Source organism: Nomascus leucogenys, chromosome 24, assembly GCF_006542625.1.
Source record: "Nomascus leucogenys isolate Asia chromosome 24, Asia_NLE_v1, whole genome shotgun sequence".
Taxonomy (NCBI): Eukaryota; Metazoa; Chordata; class Mammalia; order Primates; family Hylobatidae; genus Nomascus; species Nomascus leucogenys.
This window is the reverse complement of record NC_044404.1, coordinates 8,307,460-8,324,756: the sequence shown is the minus strand read 5'-3', so window position 1 is coordinate 8,324,756 and position 17,297 is coordinate 8,307,460. Positions and strand designations below refer to the sequence as shown.

The window sequence follows — 17,297 nt, the reverse complement described above, 5'->3', positions numbered from 1 at the left end:
TCACTCCCCCAACAGCCTCTGCAGTCCATGCTGCTGTTAGCTCCATTTTATGGATGAGCAAACGAGACTCAGAGAAAATAGACTGCCCAGAGTTACACAGCTAGTAGCTGCTGCTTTGCTGTTGGCTCCATTTTATGGATGAGCTAACTGAGACTCAGAGAAATTAGACAAACTGCCCAGTGTCACACAGCTAATAGGTGCTTCTTTGGGTGATCCTAACCCCACTATTTGACAGGTCTAAATCCCACCCCACACAGAGGGCTGATGGTGCCCATCCACTCACCCAGTGTTCAGGGGGGTGGCCCCGGAAGGGCAGCCTCCTGTGTGGTTGCAGCGGGCAGGGGCTGGTGTTCAGGGACCCTGCAGGGTGCCTAGACCTGACACAGCAGCACGCTTTGGTGCTCCCAGAAGAGACATGTCCTGAGGACCCTTCTTGGGGAACCAGAGGCAGTCGGCTCAGAGAGGCCATCGCGTTCCACAGCCAGGTTCTGGTGTCAGTAGAGAGAAATATACACTAATGCCCCACTGTGGAGCTGGGCTCATCTCAGACCCACCATGAGGTGCCACCGTCCCTCGAGCTGGGCCAGGAGGGCTCACGGCCTGCTGTCTTCTCTGTTGCCTGGGGGTGCCTGGGACTCAGTTGCCCTCAGGGACCTGCAGGGCCTGTCCCTCTGAAAAGATTCTTCAGCAGTGAGGGGGGCCCCACGGCCCCTCTTGAGGGCTGCCGCAGGAAGGGAGGACTCCCTGGGGGCATGCCTGGGCTGAGGCCTACAGGGCCTGTGTCTGGGGCAGAGGCTGAAATGGCTGTTGGCTGCAAGGTCTCCAGAACAAGGAGCAGAAGTGGCTTCTCTGGGGCCTGAGTATGGAACTCCAGAGGCTGTAGCAGCCTGGAGAGGCTGCTTGCCCTCCTCCTCCTCCTTGGGGGAGTCCCGAGCCTGGGCTTTAGGACTGCCAGTCCCTCTGCCATGGAGCTGCCCCAGCCCCAGCTGTTCCTCCTATGGGCCAAAGGGCCGAGTATGCCAATGGGACCTGCTCTGGCTGGAGAGATCCATGTTCTGGCTAACTCTGCAGGGCTCCCATGGAGGGCAGATGGCCTACGGCAGAAGCGGAACCAGGGCGTCTCCCCCAGGGCCTCTCCCTGCAGCCCTGCCCTTCTCCCCTCTCTGGGAACCACCCTAGGAAACCCTGCTTTCAGCCCAAGGGTGGACAAGAAGCTGACCACTCTGGGGACGGAATGCCCACTGATTTGGGGATCTGGGGCTTCAGCTCTCCCCTGTGAACCTGGTTTCAGAGCCCCAGGCCTTGTGGGGAAGCCTGGATCCCACCCAGAGGCAGCCCCATTGAGAAGGCATCTTCTTCCTCTCCTGGGGGGTGGTGAGTCCCAGGTAAAGGCAACTTCGCTCCTGGACGTGGGGGCCCTTTGGGGCCAGGACCGCCTGGAGTGAACCCCATGGTGAACTGGCATTATCCCTGCCCCGAGTCCCCACTCAGCAGCACCAGCCACAGAAGCTGCTGTGGCTGGGCTCTGTTCTGGCCACAATGCCTGTGGTGCTTAGTCTCACGGTGCCTGCTCTAGGGGGTGATGGCACCCCTGTGCCCTGCACCCACTACTTCTAGGGGGACCTAGGGCTGGCAAAGGCTCATGTGGGGGCTGCAAGCAGAGAGCGTCCAGGCTGAGGGCCCAGCAGCTGTCCCACTTTCTGGCCACTTCCGTGATCTGTGACAAGGTGCCCAATCTCTCTGATTCTCAAATGCCTCATCTATAAACAGGGGTGATGGTGGTGCCCCCAGGGGAGGCAGCGGAGGGCAGCGATGGTTGCCCCCTATTGACTGAGCAACTGTGGAGCTTCTCAGAGGCTGTTTTCTCCCAGGTGAAGTGCGGTGCATGGTGGAGGCTCACTGCCCAGCCAGGAGTCAGCACCAGAGGCGTCCAGTGGCATGGTCACCGCTGCTGGTGCTCAGCTAGGTCCAGGCAGAGCTGGAATCCAGCTCCTCAGACTCTGAATCCAGGGCCCCCCAAGGAGCTCAACTCCTAGAACTCAGGCTCAAATATCTGCCTGCTCCAGTGATGTGGGAGCCCCGACCTGCACTGCCACCCTGTCCTGTGGTCTCCTAAAGCCCCAGGGTCCCCGTCTCCCCGCAGCCGTGCCCTTGCCCCCACAGGCTTGGTCTGTGCTGCCAGCATTGGCCAGGAAGGACCCCCCCACTGCCTCCACCCAAGCAAGCCGGGCTTGGCAGCCAAACAGCCCCGGCCTGGCAATGGCAGCCATGCGGGGACACACCCCCGCTTCACTCGAGCATGGAAAGCAGTCATTAAGCATTTTAGAGGACAAGGGCACAAAGAAAAACACTCATTAGAAGCAGAAATAGTTTCCAAATGAGCCATACAGAATCTGCAGGGAAGTCTGGCCTGGAATGGGGGCCTGGTCCCCTGAGGGGGCAGGCGGAGAATGCAGAGAAGGACGGAAGGTGGAGGACCGGGAGAAAGGGGCACACGAGGAGGTCAGGGGGCCCTGAACCTCTGCTGCCTACCCCTCAAAACCATCAGAAAATCCCAAACAGGAGGGAAGGCTCTGTCCAGCTCACCCCTTCATGCCTCCTCCACCTCACGAGGCTCAGGGCCCTGTGGCTGCAGTGACACCCACATCAGGCTGTAGAGGCAGTAGCCAAGGCATTGGGAGAACGGAGCACTGCCCACTCCTCCCCTGACCGCTGGGTGACCTGGGCCTGGCCCTGCTCTCACTGGGTCTCAGAAACCCTTCTAGAAAATGCACTGGGTAGGCTCAGGGGAGCCTGAAGGCCCTGTCAGCTGTGACACAGAGCCCCCCAGCAATGCTGAGGATGTGTGCCACCAGCAGAGGGGAAGAGGTGGCCTCCTCCAGGTCATGGCTCTGGCCCTGCCCAGCTGGAGTGGACTGAGCTCAGGTCATCTGGTCCCTCCCCAGCTGTCCTGGTGACCTCACGTGGTGGCCACTGGTCATGCCAATGGCTTTATGCACCTGTGGGCCAAATGGGCTTTAGTGCCCTGCCTGTGAGAGGCTCCCTGCCTGTCTCCTCGCTCATAGCCTAATAGAATATTTGTCAGCAATGGAGAGGTGGGGAGGGAGAACATGACAGAGAGAGAGGCAGAGAGAGACAGAGAGCCTGAAAGACAGACAGACAGACACAGACAGAGGTAGCACCCTCTCCTGAAAGCCCGACGACTCAGAAGCTTATGTGCCACATCAACTCAGGCCCTCCTCTGTAAATCGTGGCACCAACCCTGAGCTCCAGGCCCCGAGTCTGTGAGGCCTGGTCATTCCTGCCCCGGGGTGGACAGGTCACCACAGCAGAACGTGGCTCTCCCAAATGCTGGCTCCTGCCCTGTGGTGGCTGTGGCTCTGTGCTGGGCACTCGGGGGAGACAGGAACACATGTCTCTCCCTTGGGAGCTAACTAGTTGGAGAGGAAAACCGAGGCCAACATAGGCAGACATGCCCACTAAGTGCCAAGTGGCCTTGGGTGACATCAGCTGGAGCATCTCAGAGGGCAGGAGTGAGTTCACAGTGGGCTGGCAGGAGGCGGCCACTGAACTGAGGCTACAAAGGTGGGGCAGTGGGTGCTATTCCTTGAAGAAAGTCTCCTTTTTCCAGAAGCACTTCTTCCTTTCCTTCCTCCCTCCCTCCTTCCTCCAATGCCCTTACCTTTCTATAAGGCTCACCCCCTGCAGGGGGCCGAGAGAGCATGGCCAGCCCATCACTCCCTTTCCTAGTGCCTCCTGCATTCAGAGGACCAGGCTGGCTCGGGGCTGGCATCTGAGCAGCCTCCTTCCTCAGCTCCCAACATGGGCACTGCCCTGACACCTTGGACCCCACCTAATCCTTTTTCTTGGTAATTGGTGTCAGAGACAAACTTGGGCCAATTTCCATCTGAGCCAGTATCTCATGACTTCTTTCCTATTTAACATCAGAGAAATTAAACCTGGCCACGCCATCATTATCCTGGTGTTGTAATTAGCACCAGAACAAATTGCCCTGAGCGGTACCGGCTGCCACATTGGCTCTGGGCTCCGAGCAGGACGTGCATTGTGCTAATTGCTTTGGCCTTAGCTCCTTAACCTCCTGTTGCCCCGCACAGACCTGGGGGAGCAGGAGCCTCCCACACCTGTGTGCGCTCCCTCTTTGTGATCTGATCACAGAAACAAGTCTGACGCTGGAGGACACAGAGGAGAGGGATGGGGAGGGATGGCTCCCCCAGGCTTGGGCAGAGAAGATGAAGAGGCCCCAGCTCAGCCATGAAGAAGCCTGGTCCTGCCATCCCGGCCTTCGGGGAGACTCCGGCTTCCCCACCAGCTGGGAGGTAACGAACCAGACACACATGAATCAGTCCGGGTATGTCTCCAGCATACGGAGGCCGGGAAACAGGGGCACCAGTGAGGGAGGGCTGGGGCAGAGAGCAGGACCCCTCTCCTCCCTTGGCCCAAGTTGAGGAACGGGAGCAGCCGAATCTAGGAGGGACCTGGAATGAGCAGAATGCAGCTTGGGAAGTCATCAGCTCAGACCTCGTGGCTGCCCAATGGTGTCTGATTCCAGGAAAGTAAATTTAGTGGAATTAAAAAGCCACAAGGGCATGATGGAATGAGGGGAGGCAGGCAGAGGCGTGGGTGCAGGAGGAAAGGCCTGGAGGAGCGGGCAGCTGGGCTGCTGGCAGGATGCCAGCTTCCAGGTGCTGCCCCGACAGGAGGGCAATGGCCGAAGAGGTGTTCTGACCAGGGGGCATGAAACCGAAAAGGAAAAGGGCATAAACCAGACCCATGGGGCTGGAGGCCCAGGAAGGAGTGTACAGGGCTGCAGGCTGCTTTGGATAAATGGTGTTTCTTGGGAAGCCAGAGTTTGTCCCTGGGGACTCAAGGATGTGCTCTGACTCTGACTCAGCCGCCAGAACTCTGGCCTCTGGTGGAACCCCACCCTTCATTGGGTAGAGTTTGAGAAAACCCTCTGCCAAGGGGTGGAACACCTTGGGACCAATTCCTAGTAACAAGACCCCAAAAGCCTCATCCCACGACCATGTGACAACTCCCCTTCTCAAGGACATCAGGTCTGAGCAATTAGAAAAGCAGGCGCTAGCACGTCAGCCTCCAGGGGAGGCAGAGCCAGGGAAACTGGTGACAGGGTAAGGTATTGGGAAACAGCCCCTGCAAATCAGCACGTCCCCGGACTGTCTCGGGCGTCATTTGCTACTGAACTTGCTGAACCACAGACAGCTACTTCTGGGAACTGAGGGAGAACGGAAAGGGTTTGGAGGCTGGGGCTGGGCAGAGCCGATGGATAGAGAGCCTTGTCTAGGCTGAGCCCGGCCTCCACATCGAGACGACTCCAGCCCTGGGGGCAACTTCCAGACCAGCTCTCCTGGGACCATCAGCCTCTCTGTACTCCGTGGCATGTGTGACTCTTTTCTCCCTGAGCTTGTGTCATAGCAGTTGGGGGACTTGCTTCCTCCGCTGCCAGGCCCCCCCAACTACACCCCCGCCAGGTCAGAGAGATCCCTAAACCATCAAGGTCCAGGGGTTTGCTGCCTTGAACAACAGAAAGTAGAACCATGGTGGGAAAGGCCTCAGGCAACAACTCCTGGGTAGAGGCAACAGTAAGAACTTGGGGTGACAGAGGCAGGCCATGGGGAATGGGTTCTACCAAGAACAGCTGCATATCAGAGGATGCATTTTGAAAAGGACCTATGTCTAGTCCGACTGCATGGATCCCTCAGACCTTCCCGCCCACGCGGCAGGCAAGACAGCTGGCAAACGACCCCCAGAGGGCAAGAGGCCAGGTGGGCCTCCTGCACCTACCCGCCCCTGGCTCAGCAATGCTGTGCACAAACACCATGGACAGAGATCTGGGCACCAGGCCACTCTCCCACAGGAATGGCCAGCATGCCCAGCCACGACCTGTTCCATCCCTGCCACAGCAGACATCACAAATCGATTACGGAGCTCCTTCCTCCTTTCCCCACAGCTATCCCAATCAATCCAACTGTGCCTGGCAACCTCCGGGAGCCTGTTTCCCACATGTGCCTTGTAACTAACCCACGAGAGAAAATGCATTTACAGCTTTCAGCCAACAGGCATTTCAGGGCAGGATACTCGGCCTTCTTTCTTGTCCTCATCAAAAGAAAACTGAGGCGTCTTGGAAGCTGGAAGCGCCTAGGTTTATTTCCTATCAGTGGGTGAGAGCTACCCCTGCCACCAGGCCTTCTCCCCTTCCTGACACCTGACAACACCAGCCCAGCCACTGAGCTGGCCTCAGGGCTGCAACAGCCGAAGTCTCCCTAGGCAAGCTCACCAGGGCTCTCAGCCCGAAGCCATGTCGCATGTGGAGCCCCACGCCCTCAGTGCCCTCCACAGACCCTTCCCGAGCACCGGTGACAGAAGAAGAATCCAGTCCCAGCCACCTACCTGAAGGAGCCAGTAGCACCTCCGGTGGAAGGTGGGGATGATGGAGGAATGGACATAGCAGCCGTACAAGCACTAGGGAGAGAGGAAAAACGAGAATTCAGTTGGAAAGAGGGAAGGAAGGAAGGAAGGAAGACGGCGCAACAGAGAAGGAGCAAGAAGGGGCCACAGCCGCCTGGCAGCAGCCCAGGGAGACCGAGGGCACCTCTGTGTCTGGCTCCAGCTCCAAGACTAAGGCTCTGGGACAGCACCTACGAAGCCCTGTGGGGACATGCCAGCCAGCAGACTCGATGGGCAGCTGGGGACTTACCCTCCGGGGGCCATAGAGGCATCGAGAACCCAGGACAGCCAAGGACCAGGGAAATGTACCTACATATGAATTTTCCTGTAATTTCAGGGGCTTGGAGTCACTCTGTAGTTCATTCCTAGAGCCTAGGTTAAGACCCTTTGGGGTATAGGGAATGGCTGATGGTTATAGAATTCATTAAAACACATGAAACATACACGCTACAGGCCTTTCCTGGCCAGGGGGCCCTGGCCGGTACGAGCCCAACCAGGGGGGGACAGGGTGGGGCGGCACTTCCCAGGATGGGCTTCTAGAGTTTGTGGGGCCTCTTGTGCATCCCTGCTTGTTGATTTTGCCTACTGTTTATTCATATATTTGTTAAGTAATCCTGCATCTTTTGCAGATGGATTTGGTTTTGGAAAACAGCCAGAGCCAGGTTGGAGAAGGTGGGTGGAAAGTCAAGGTCAGGAAGGGTGGACTGTGGGTCGGGATGGCTCTCGGGGGCCTGTCACCTAGACCCAGGTGAGCAGAGCTGACCGGTGGGTTGGGTCATCGGGGCTGGCATGTTGGTGAGGAAGGCCGCCCTGCTCTGATTCTCTGGCGCTGCCTGCGTGTGCAGAGCTGGGCACCATGGGCCAGGCTTGCTGGTGAGATGGAGAAAGGGGCCTAAGGAGAACCACTGATCAGGTCCCTCTTGCAATCCAGCTGGAGGGTCTGAGTGGGAGGGAGGGGCCCAGCCTTGAGCAGGTCATCAATTTGGAGAGGGAAGTCTCACGGCACCCAGTGATGGGGGCCCCCACCAAAGCCAGGGGCAAAGCTTTTCTTTTGGCGCCTCTGATTCCAGACTGGAATGATCTCCCTTCCATCACCTTCAGAGTTCCCCTGGCTTCCCGCTGCATCCGCTCCAGAAGGGGTGGGGCAGAGAGGAGGAAAGTTCCTCAGAGCCACACAGGACATCCGCCAGGTGGGAAAAGGCCCCCCCCACCTCTCCTTGCTCATTTTAATCTCACTGTTGTCCCCCACACCCTTGAACCAGCTCTCCAGAGAGAAATGCCACCAGTTCTGCATTTAAAGCTTTCATCAGCTATTATTTACACCCCCAAAAAGAGCGAGTGCAATTTGGTTGAACTAGGAGTCCATTGGAGCCCTGCCTGTCTGATTAGCAGAGTTGAAAGAGAAATCATTTTGGACTATGGGATTCTGGCTGCAAGAAAATCAGATTTCAATATGTTAGAACTTTTACAGATCACTGTCAGCTGGGACTTAAGCCCTGTATAAACCAAACAAACAAAGCGGAAATTAATTTAAACGATTCCCTTGCAATTCTTGCCCATGAAATGTATTTATTATTAAGAAAGCAATATTCTTACTTGACTTTTCTGGTTTTCAAGACACGGTGTTTTGTTTTCGTTGTTTTGGTGGTTTGATAACTCACTCCTTGCCGAAGGAGATGCATTTTTGTCTAAGCGTTTGGTTGCAATGAACAAGCAACCCACCTGTGACATTCATCAGCTCCTTCCTTTCCTTTGGAATTTGCATGTTCTCACAGGCAGGTTCATTACTTTGACTCATGTGATGAGCCAAATGGAGGGAGATATCAATGGCTGAGGGGTGTTTCTCTCGTCCCTTTGAAATAAGAGGTTTCCATCTGCTGTTTCCCCACTCTGTTCCTCTCTAGCCTTTGCAATGACTTGCCCTCTTCACCTGTCTTACTCTCTGTCCGCTACTTTCTCTTGGACTTGAAAAGACCGTGGTTGGTTTTCACCATCACTTCTCCCTCGATTGCCTGCCTGTCGGCCTGGACTGGGCTTCAGCATCTCTGAACCCCACACTCAGAGGTGAGAATTTCCCAAACACCAACTGTGTTTCCTCTGTGAACCTACAAAAGAAGAGGAAGGCCCAGGCCCGCTTTCCCCTGAAGCCTCCTAACACCTCTCCGGCCTACCCACAAGTGCCCCAGACCATCCAATAAGCAAAATGAAGTTAAGATTAAAGAAGCACTGCCGTTTCTACATCAAGGCTCGTGCATTTGAATCAGAGGAACCCTCGGGGACTTGTTCCAGAACCCGGTTACTCCATTTTTAGATACTCCTCTAACCACTGTGGCAATCCCATGCCCCTGGTCTCCTTGGATGAGAAGCATGGTCCCCGGATGGTGGGAGGGATGGGAAGTGCGGCTGGAGGCAGATCCCCGATAGGCAAGGATCACGTCAAACAGTACCAGAGGAGGAAAGAAAAAAGCTACACAAAGAGCCCCAGGGACTGAGGAAGCCCACGGGGAATGGGACCCCTTCCATGTTGCCTGGCTCAGCACACTGGGCCACCCCGATGGTTGGTTATTTGATTAATTTACCCATCTGCCTTCTCAGAATGGGGGCTCCTGAGGGCATGGGGCCTTAGGCTTTTTGAATAAAGATATCCCAGCTCTCCCCACTGGCAGCTCCAGGACACAGGTCCCACGAAAGGACTCCAGAGACAGTCAATGTTTAAGTTTTGCCCGTGGCACCCTGAACACTAAGGACTTCTAATACACACTAGAAAACAACCTTGAAAAATGGCTCTACATTTAGGGCTTAAAGCGTTAAGCTTCAGTTTCAAGGAAAGCAGACTTGTGTGGAGTCGCACTTTGCTGTCCAAATGGGGAAAGCAGCTCACGGCAATCCCCTCCTGATGAGCTGGGGTGGCTGTGAGGGCCTCGCCGAGAGGTGGAGCCTGCCTGGGGTGGGAGATGTGTGACTTGGGCTCCGAGAGTCCTTGTCCTGCCAGCCTGCACCATGGGTACGATTCTAATCCTTTCTCTCGGATGGCTGTGTGGGCTGAGAGCTTATGCAGCAACGGAACCCTCGGGATGCTCCTTGGACCCCCCGTGAGTGTGCACCATCATCAGTGACTGTCACCGGAAGGGGACATCAGAGGAGGCTGCAAAAGCTTTAAGGATGAGCAGGGTTTGCTAAGGGAAGCATAGCAGCAGGAAAAGCAGCTGGTGAAGGACAGGAGATTCCCTCTCCCCTTCCATTCACCCCTTGGCCCAAACCACCCCACGGCCCAGCACTGACCCCAGGCTCTAGCTGCCACCACCACCCTCACTCTGCAGTCTTTTCACCAGATTCCAGGCCATATGACAAGGTCATTACCAAGCCAATTCGGGATTAATTGCACAATATTCCATGAGGCCGTGTGGTGAATCCATTCCTTTTACCCACTAATCAAAAAAGCAATCAAGTTTGTCTGTAGTGATTTGTGTTGTACAAACTCCTGGCGCTTTTTGATCAGGCTCTCAGGGTCCTCTGGGGTTTCCCCAGTTGAGCTTTTCACTGCGGGGAGCCACATTCCGGGGCTCGTGGATAAATCTGCATAAGTGTGAGACGCACACGCGTGTGGGAGTGTGAGGGAGTATGTGCCATGGGTTCCCTTATTTTTGTGTATACACAAAAACTGAGAGAAAGGAAGCAACTAGGTATTTATAGGAAAACTGGGAGGACGTCACCCTTCAGATGAAAGCAACCTTTGAATCAGTTATATTGGGGAATTAAGGCCTGGCAGCCTCCCCTTAACATGGAAGTTGAGCAAGGAAAAATTTTTTTGTAAATATTCAAAATTGCTTTTATGACACTATAGGGCTTATTTATTTATTTATTTATTTATATAAAAAAGTAAAGATGAAATTACAGGGGAAACCAACAGCAAACAAGAGCTCCCTTCAGCTCAAAGTAAATGCCTCAGAAAAGAAAGTGGCGTTTCTGAAGGGAGCATGGCCGCAGAGCCCCCTCAAACGCGGTGGGGGTCCCACACCAAAGAGGGCTCCTGAAGGCTGGGCAGTGATGGCTTAGTGGCCCGAGAAGGAAGCACATCGCTTACAGGTTGGTATGTGGTGGGCACCTCCCTTCCCGGCCAGCTCTCTCCGGCCTCATCTGATGCAGCAGACTTCCGCCCCCACCTACTCCCACCATCTGTTTCTCTCTTCCTATCTCTGTATCTATCTCTCTCTCCTTGCCTCTCTGTGTCTCTGTCCCTTTGTCTCTCTTTTTCTGTCTCTGTCTTTCTCTATCTCTGTATCTGTCTCATCCTCTTTCTCTCTCTGTCTCTCACTCTCTCAGTCTCTTTCTCTCTCTCTCCATCTCTGCAGCTGTCTTGTCCTCTGTCTCTCTCCCATTTCCCCCATCTCTGTCTCTCCCCGTCTGTCTTTATTTCTCTCTCCGTTTCTGTATCTGTCTCTGTCTCTCCTGCTATCTCTCTCCATCTTTCTCTGTCTCTCTGTCTCTCCCTGTCTCTGTTTCCCTTGCCTGTCCCTGTCTCTGTGTCTGACACACACACACCCTCCATCCCTTTCCTTCCACCTCCCATGCCCTGCCTGGGGGAAGCCGCAGAGGACTCAGCAACCTACCCAAGGCGTCCTGAGCAGAGCATGCTTAGGGCATGGAGCCCCGGGAAGCAGATGGGGCCTGAAGGTCACAGCGGGCCACAGGGTGGCCTTTCCCGCGTCCCTGCTCACGTGAACCCCCTGGCCCCAGGAGGCCTTATGCGCCCACCTACAGGCTCTGCCGCACACTGTGCCATTCACCAGGACAACCTCCCTGTGCTGCCTCCGCAGACCCCGCTCGGCCGCAGTCCAGCTCAGGTCCCCCTCCAGGACCCCCCAACCCAGTGGCCTAGGAGCAGACCCTGGGAACACTCATCAGAGCGAGGCAGTGGGCACACGGGTGGAGGGAGGATGTGGACTCTGCCTCGGGTCATTTCACTCTTCACCTCCGCAGCCTCATCTCACCCATCCTGTGGGGCTGGCAGACTTCCTGCTAAGAGCCAGATAGCAGACGTGTCCGGCTTTGAGAGCCAGGTGGCCTCGGGGGTTACTAGGTCCCTGCCAGGGCAGGGGAGGAGCGGCAGGCGGAATGGGGTGGGGATGCATCCCAATCAAACTACCACGGACACAGAAATCGGAATTTCGATGATTTTCAAGTGTCATGAGTATTCTTCTTTTGGCTATTTTTCAACAATTAAAAAAAACATAAAAACTATTCTTACCTCACAGCTGTTCAAAAATAGGTAGTTAGGCCGGGTGTGGTGGTTCCTGCCTGTAATCCCAGCACTTTGGGAGGCCAATCACCTGAGGTCAGGAGTTCGAGACCAGCCTGGCCAACTTGGCGAAACCCCATCTCTACTAAAAATACAAAAATTAGCCGGCATGGTGGCACGCACCTGTAGTCTCAGCTACTCAGGAGGCTGAGGCAGAAGAATTGCTTGAACCTGGGAGGTGGAGGTTGCAGTGAGCCAAGATTACGCCATCGTACTCCAGCCTGGGCAGCAGAGTGAGACACCATCTCAAAAAATAAAAAATAAAAATACCAGCTACTTGGGAGGCTGAGGCAGGAGAATCGCTTGAATCTGGGAGGCGGAGGTTGTGGTGAGCCGAGATCACACCATTGCACTCCAGCCTGGGCAACAAGAGTGAAACTCTGTCTCAAAAATAAAATAAAAATAGGTAGTGGGCCGGATTTGGCCTATGGAGCGTTGCTTGCTGACCTCTGACCTGTCAGGTTGGGCCAAGTGTGGATTATATCGTCCTTCAAAGAATTCCTCATTTTAAATCACTGCTGGTGACATTTGCATAGCAGGTGCTCAATATGTGTGATTTCTTCTGCGCCCTTAAGCAGGGCAGGGAAGGGGAGCATGGCCCAGGCGTACGTGAGATCGTGGACTGCATATGATACAGACACAAGGGAAGCTGGAAAATGTCTTTCCAATTGTACTTCGTTTGGGATGTTTGTTTTCTGGTCCTGAGTATGAGCATGCATGGCCCTTTTCCCCTGGAGGAGCAAAATGACCCTAGAACTTCTAGTTGGCCTGCCATGAAGACCTTTTTTAGTGAAGCCCCTTTTATGCTGTTTTCTTGTGTCCACCTCCCACAAGGAGGCAGGGAACCCCTAGAAGCCAGGGGCTTGCTGTCGACCTCCCATTCTGGGAAAATGTGAGGCCAGCATCTAATTTCATGGATTGCTGGAAAAGACATCCTTGGCATTGCTCAACAGGTGTCTTTAAAGCTGGGCTATCTAACTTGGCAGCCACTAGTCACTGCGGCTGTTCGAATTCAAATTTAAATGAAGTACAATTAAATCCAATCAAAGCTTCAGTTCCTCAGTTGCAGAAGCCACATTGCAAGTGCTCAACAGCCACATGTGGCCGAGGGCTACCACACTGGACAGCATAGAACATTCCACGATGGCAGGAAGTTCTACCGATGCTCCCACACGAGAGAACATGGGTTAGGGTCCAGTTCAGAGATGCTTGGCAGAGACACTTGGAGCTTGGGACCCCAGGGGCCACAATCTGGGGGAGTCAGGGCTTCAAGGGATGAGGACTTGGGGAGTCCGCATGCTTGAAGGTTGGCACCTGTTGTTCTACCTGGGCAGGCCTGAATCCACCAGTGAAGATTCCCCAGAGCCTTCTGTGTCTGTGATGGAGAAGCTCATTCCTGAGCTCCCCTCCCCCATCTTCTCTAAAACCTTCTCTAATGCAAGGATAATACCCGCGGGGGCCACAGACAAGGGTGTTTACGAGCAAATCTCCATCTATAATCCTCTTTTATGAAGGTTCCTCTGCTACCTCCTCTGCAAACAGCCCTGCCCCAGTCCTAGCAGCCAGGCCACTGGTAGGGGTCAGAGAGCACTGTTAGGCTGGCTGTGGTGGCCTCCACACCCCCACAACCCCTGTGGCTGGCCCCAGAGGCTCCACCGGGCCCATCTCTCTGCCGCTGGGGAAGTGGCTGTCTACACAAAGGCACAGAGCGAACATAGATTTTTTTGGTGCTTGGTTTATCGCTCTTGCTTGTATCTGATGCACCCACGACAAAGATGAACAGGTTTTAAAATGTGTCCAGGGTATAAAGCTGATGGAAGAAAAAGAGCTCATAGAAGGGAAGGGAAAATCCACCTAGAAGATGAGGGTTTAATGCTATCCTCAAGCAATGAGGGGACAGGAGCAGGTAAGAGGCAGAACTGGGGGCAGGCTGGGGTTGCGGGGGGGCTGTCACAGCCTCCAGAGTGGGGCGTCCTGGACCGGCCGGGCCATAGCTCGGGCATCCAAGGAACTTGTGGGACCAGATCCCATGTGAGTAACTTTTCACTGCTGTCTGCTCTGTGCCTGCCTTGAGCTCTTGTCCTCCAGCCTCCCCCAGTCTCGTGGAGGAGAGAGATAGAGAGCGTGTACATGCCAGGCAAACACAGGAGACCAAATCAAACAGCCCTGTTGCTAAGGGCAGAGTACCGAGGGGGCAGGAGCAGCCCGGAGGATGAAGCGTCCCCTTTTCATTCCGAAGGTCAGCAAAGTCACCTAAGAGGAAGTGACATTTGTGCTGAGCCAAAAAGGGTGAGAGGGAATTGGCCAGGTGGACAACAGGTGGAAAAGGCCCAGCCAGGTGGACAAATGGGATGCAAAGCAGGGGGGCTGCCACAGGCGAGGATGGCGGGCCCCTCCCCGGCTCTCTCATCTGCGTCCTGCGTGCGGGGTGAAGCTGTGGGGGCCGAGTGCGTGACTCCACACACAGTTCTGCAGAATCTCCCCCAGGGGACCCACAGTGAGCGGCTGGCAGATGGCCTTGCCTTTGAAGCAAAGGCCCTGTGATTTTATGGCGCTGCCCTTCTCCACTGGTCCAGACTCTGTGTATTGAAGCAGATTTCCAGGAAGGACTCAGGATTGCTCTGAGAACTGATAGCTCAAGTGCAGGCTCAGGACTAGAACATTGGCTCTGACCCACCCACCATCCCACGTCTCCATTTCTCCTCTCTGTATGCCTTCCCTGCACTGTTTCCCTCCCACTACAGTCGGGCTAACTTCATGTGGCAGGTAGCCAGAGTCCCCTTCTCCCGGCTGTGACCCAAGAGGCAGGAAAGTCTCTTTCTTCCAGATTTGGGGTGACAGCACCAGGGAGGGACTTTGACCTACCTGGACTGCAAGCCCAGGACTGTCAGTGAGGTAGGGCGGCACCTGAGCAGGGGCCTGCAGTCTGGAGGGCAGATCTGTCAGCAGAAGCAGGGCCCGAGTGTGCTACGCGGATGTCCAAGGGCAGGGCTGTGGGGCTCACAGAAGGGGGTAAAAATGTGGTTCCTTTCCTGTCAAAGCCTAGACGTCAGGAAGAAGTAGGTGCTCCTCAAAGAGCAGGTGGGAGTGAAAACCTTCCAGCACTTTCCAGAGCTCCCTAACCAGCAGCAGGTACAGCAAGGCACAGGAGGAGGACCAAGCAGCCCTATTGCTCCCCAGGGCACCCTGAACACAGACGCAGATCCTGGGAGGCCTTGGCAAGATCCTGCGTGGGGCAAGAAGAGGATGACATGGATTCCTCTTACCCTAGTTCTCTAGTTGCACAACTGTTTTGCACAGAGGCATCTGTGGGGAAGACCAGAGCCTAGACAGGCTCAGCAGTTTGTCTAAGGTCACACGGCTAGGAATAGGCAGAAGGATTCAAACAAGCATCATCTGACCGCAAAGCCCTTGCTCCTTCCTCCCCAGCACGCCACCCCCTGGTCCTTGCTCAGACACCCATGCCATTGGCTGATAGTCAGGTCTTCTTTGGGACCCGCCTTCATCAAAGACAATGAGATGAAGTCCTGGAGCTGCTCCCAAGACTGTCCTCGCTGAAGAAGGATTTGGTTTGTATTAATCTAAGATTAGACCAAATGATTCAATTCACATATTGCCTGCAAAAGCGCGGCGCCTCAGAACTTGTTAAATAGTGAATTGCTTTAAAACGAGTTTGAGCTAAATGGATTGCAGTCTGATTCAGCCTCCAGGGTTGGGTCACAGCAGAGATTTGGAATATTAGATCATCACTGACCAGGGCTCTAGCCCGGCCTCTTTCCTAAGACAATCTGCAATGGTGTCTCCCAAAGCAACTTGCAGCCCTGCCACGCCAGGGGACTGTGGCCAGACAGCAAGAGGGCCGGCCTGGATCCCTAAGCACTAATGCCTTCAGGTTATGAATTCAGGTGCCAGCCACAGCTCAGGCCCAGGCTCCCCAAGTGGGACCAGAGGCTCTCCTGAAAACAGCCCCTTAACACTGCACTTTCTTGGGGGACTCCTCTGGGCAGGGGTGGGAAGGCTCCCCAAAATTCATTCTCCAGGGCTCCCTGGGAGAGTAGCCATCCCTTGGCTTGGCATTCTGGCTGGTCCTGTCCTTCCACAATGTTAAATCGCTCTTTCTGCCACAGTGGACACAGGAGGATGAGGAAGGGTAGCCCTTCAAGGGACCTCACCACCCTCCTGGGAGGAAGAGTAGTATGAACCCCTCTCTGCAGATGTGGGAACTGCGGCTCAGAAGCATCAATTCCTTCCTTGGCAGAGGGCACAGGGGCACGATAAAGCTAGAATCTGAACTCCAGTCCCCTGGCCGGCGAAGCCTGCAGGAGTTAACCCCATCTACCTTGTCAGAAGCCCTGGTGCGCACCCTGGAGGGACACAGGGGACCAGGTGGCCCAGTCTGGCCATGAAGGTTGGTTCCTTCGAGATGGAGGCGATTGAAGAGCAGATAGAAACCAGGAAGGGCAGCAAACTCGAAAAAGTTGGCCACCCGCCACCCCCCAGTCCCTACCCCCAGACAAGAAGCTGACGAGGGAAACAGCCAGGAGAACCAGGCAGTGCCAGGCAGGCACAGGACACGTGGGCACCCCACTCCATCATGAGGCAGAAAGTGCCTGCGGGCCTCTAGCCCTGGGGGACAGGAGAGACTCCCCTGGGCATCGGTGTCGGCTGGAGCTCCGAGGAAGGCGGCTCCTTGGGCAGGCAGAGAGCACCAAGAAGACAAGCCAGGTGGGGACCCTGGAGACCCCGGAGCTCTGCTACGGAGGGAGGACACATGTGCCGTCGAATGGGGAACAGGAAGGAGGGCCCCTCGGTCTGGACGAGGACCAGTGAGAAACTCTGCAGCGGGGGTCATGGAGAGAGGGACACTGGGTCCTCAAGCTGGAGGCTCTCCCAGCCTCTCTGAGGAATGTTCTAGATTGCTTTTGCAGCATAGGCCCTTTTGCGAGCTGGAAGGCAAAATGGGAGCAGAGGTAAGAGTCGCGGAGAACAGTGTGTGCTCCAGAAAGGAACCAGGGAGGTGTGTAGCCTGGCCCGGGGTCACTGAGGGGTACGGGAGGCAAGCTAGTAGTCCCCTAGGAGGCTGGCACCTGTGCCTCTGCCCCCACCAACCTCCCCTCACCTGAGCTCCTTCCTGCTGGAGCCCCCAAGTATCTTCAGGGGAAACATCTAAATAAAGCGGCTGCCGGCCTAACGACGACATGAGTGAGGAGGGCAATAAAAATTAAATGAATTTTTAGATAAAAAGTCATAAAAATCATGTTTAAAGATATAAATAAAATCTCTGGAGCTTCAGCTTTATTGTTTTTGGGGGTTCCAAGATTAATAAATTAGTGGGCATAAAATGGAATAATAGCTAAAAATTGATAATAAGGTAAGTTTAGATTTAGAGAAAGAGTTGATCTGAGCCATGAATCTCAAGTCAGAGAAGGCCAGGGGTGGGTGAGGGGCATGGCGGTGCAGGGGGTGGGTGAGGGGCACGGCGGCGCAGGGGGTGGGTGAGGGGCACGGTAGA

General features: G+C 55.1%; 1 protein-coding gene across 14 annotated transcripts in view; it reads right to left on the bottom strand.

The window, feature by feature from the left end:
• The window catches only part of CAMTA1 (calmodulin binding transcription activator 1), a 976,509-nt gene that overhangs the window by 294,070 nt on the left and 665,142 nt on the right, over positions 1 to 17,297 (bottom strand). For 13 of the 14 annotated variants that reach the window (XM_030805184.1, XM_030805179.1, XM_030805180.1 and 10 more), the window contains one exon: positions 6,430 to 6,501. The exons of the other annotated variant lie outside the window; for it this stretch is intronic. In XM_030805184.1, coding sequence (XP_030661044.1) covers positions 6,430 to 6,501 — 72 coding nt within the window. The remainder of the gene's footprint in view (positions 1 to 6,429; positions 6,502 to 17,297) is intronic. 14 annotated transcript variants of the gene reach the window in all.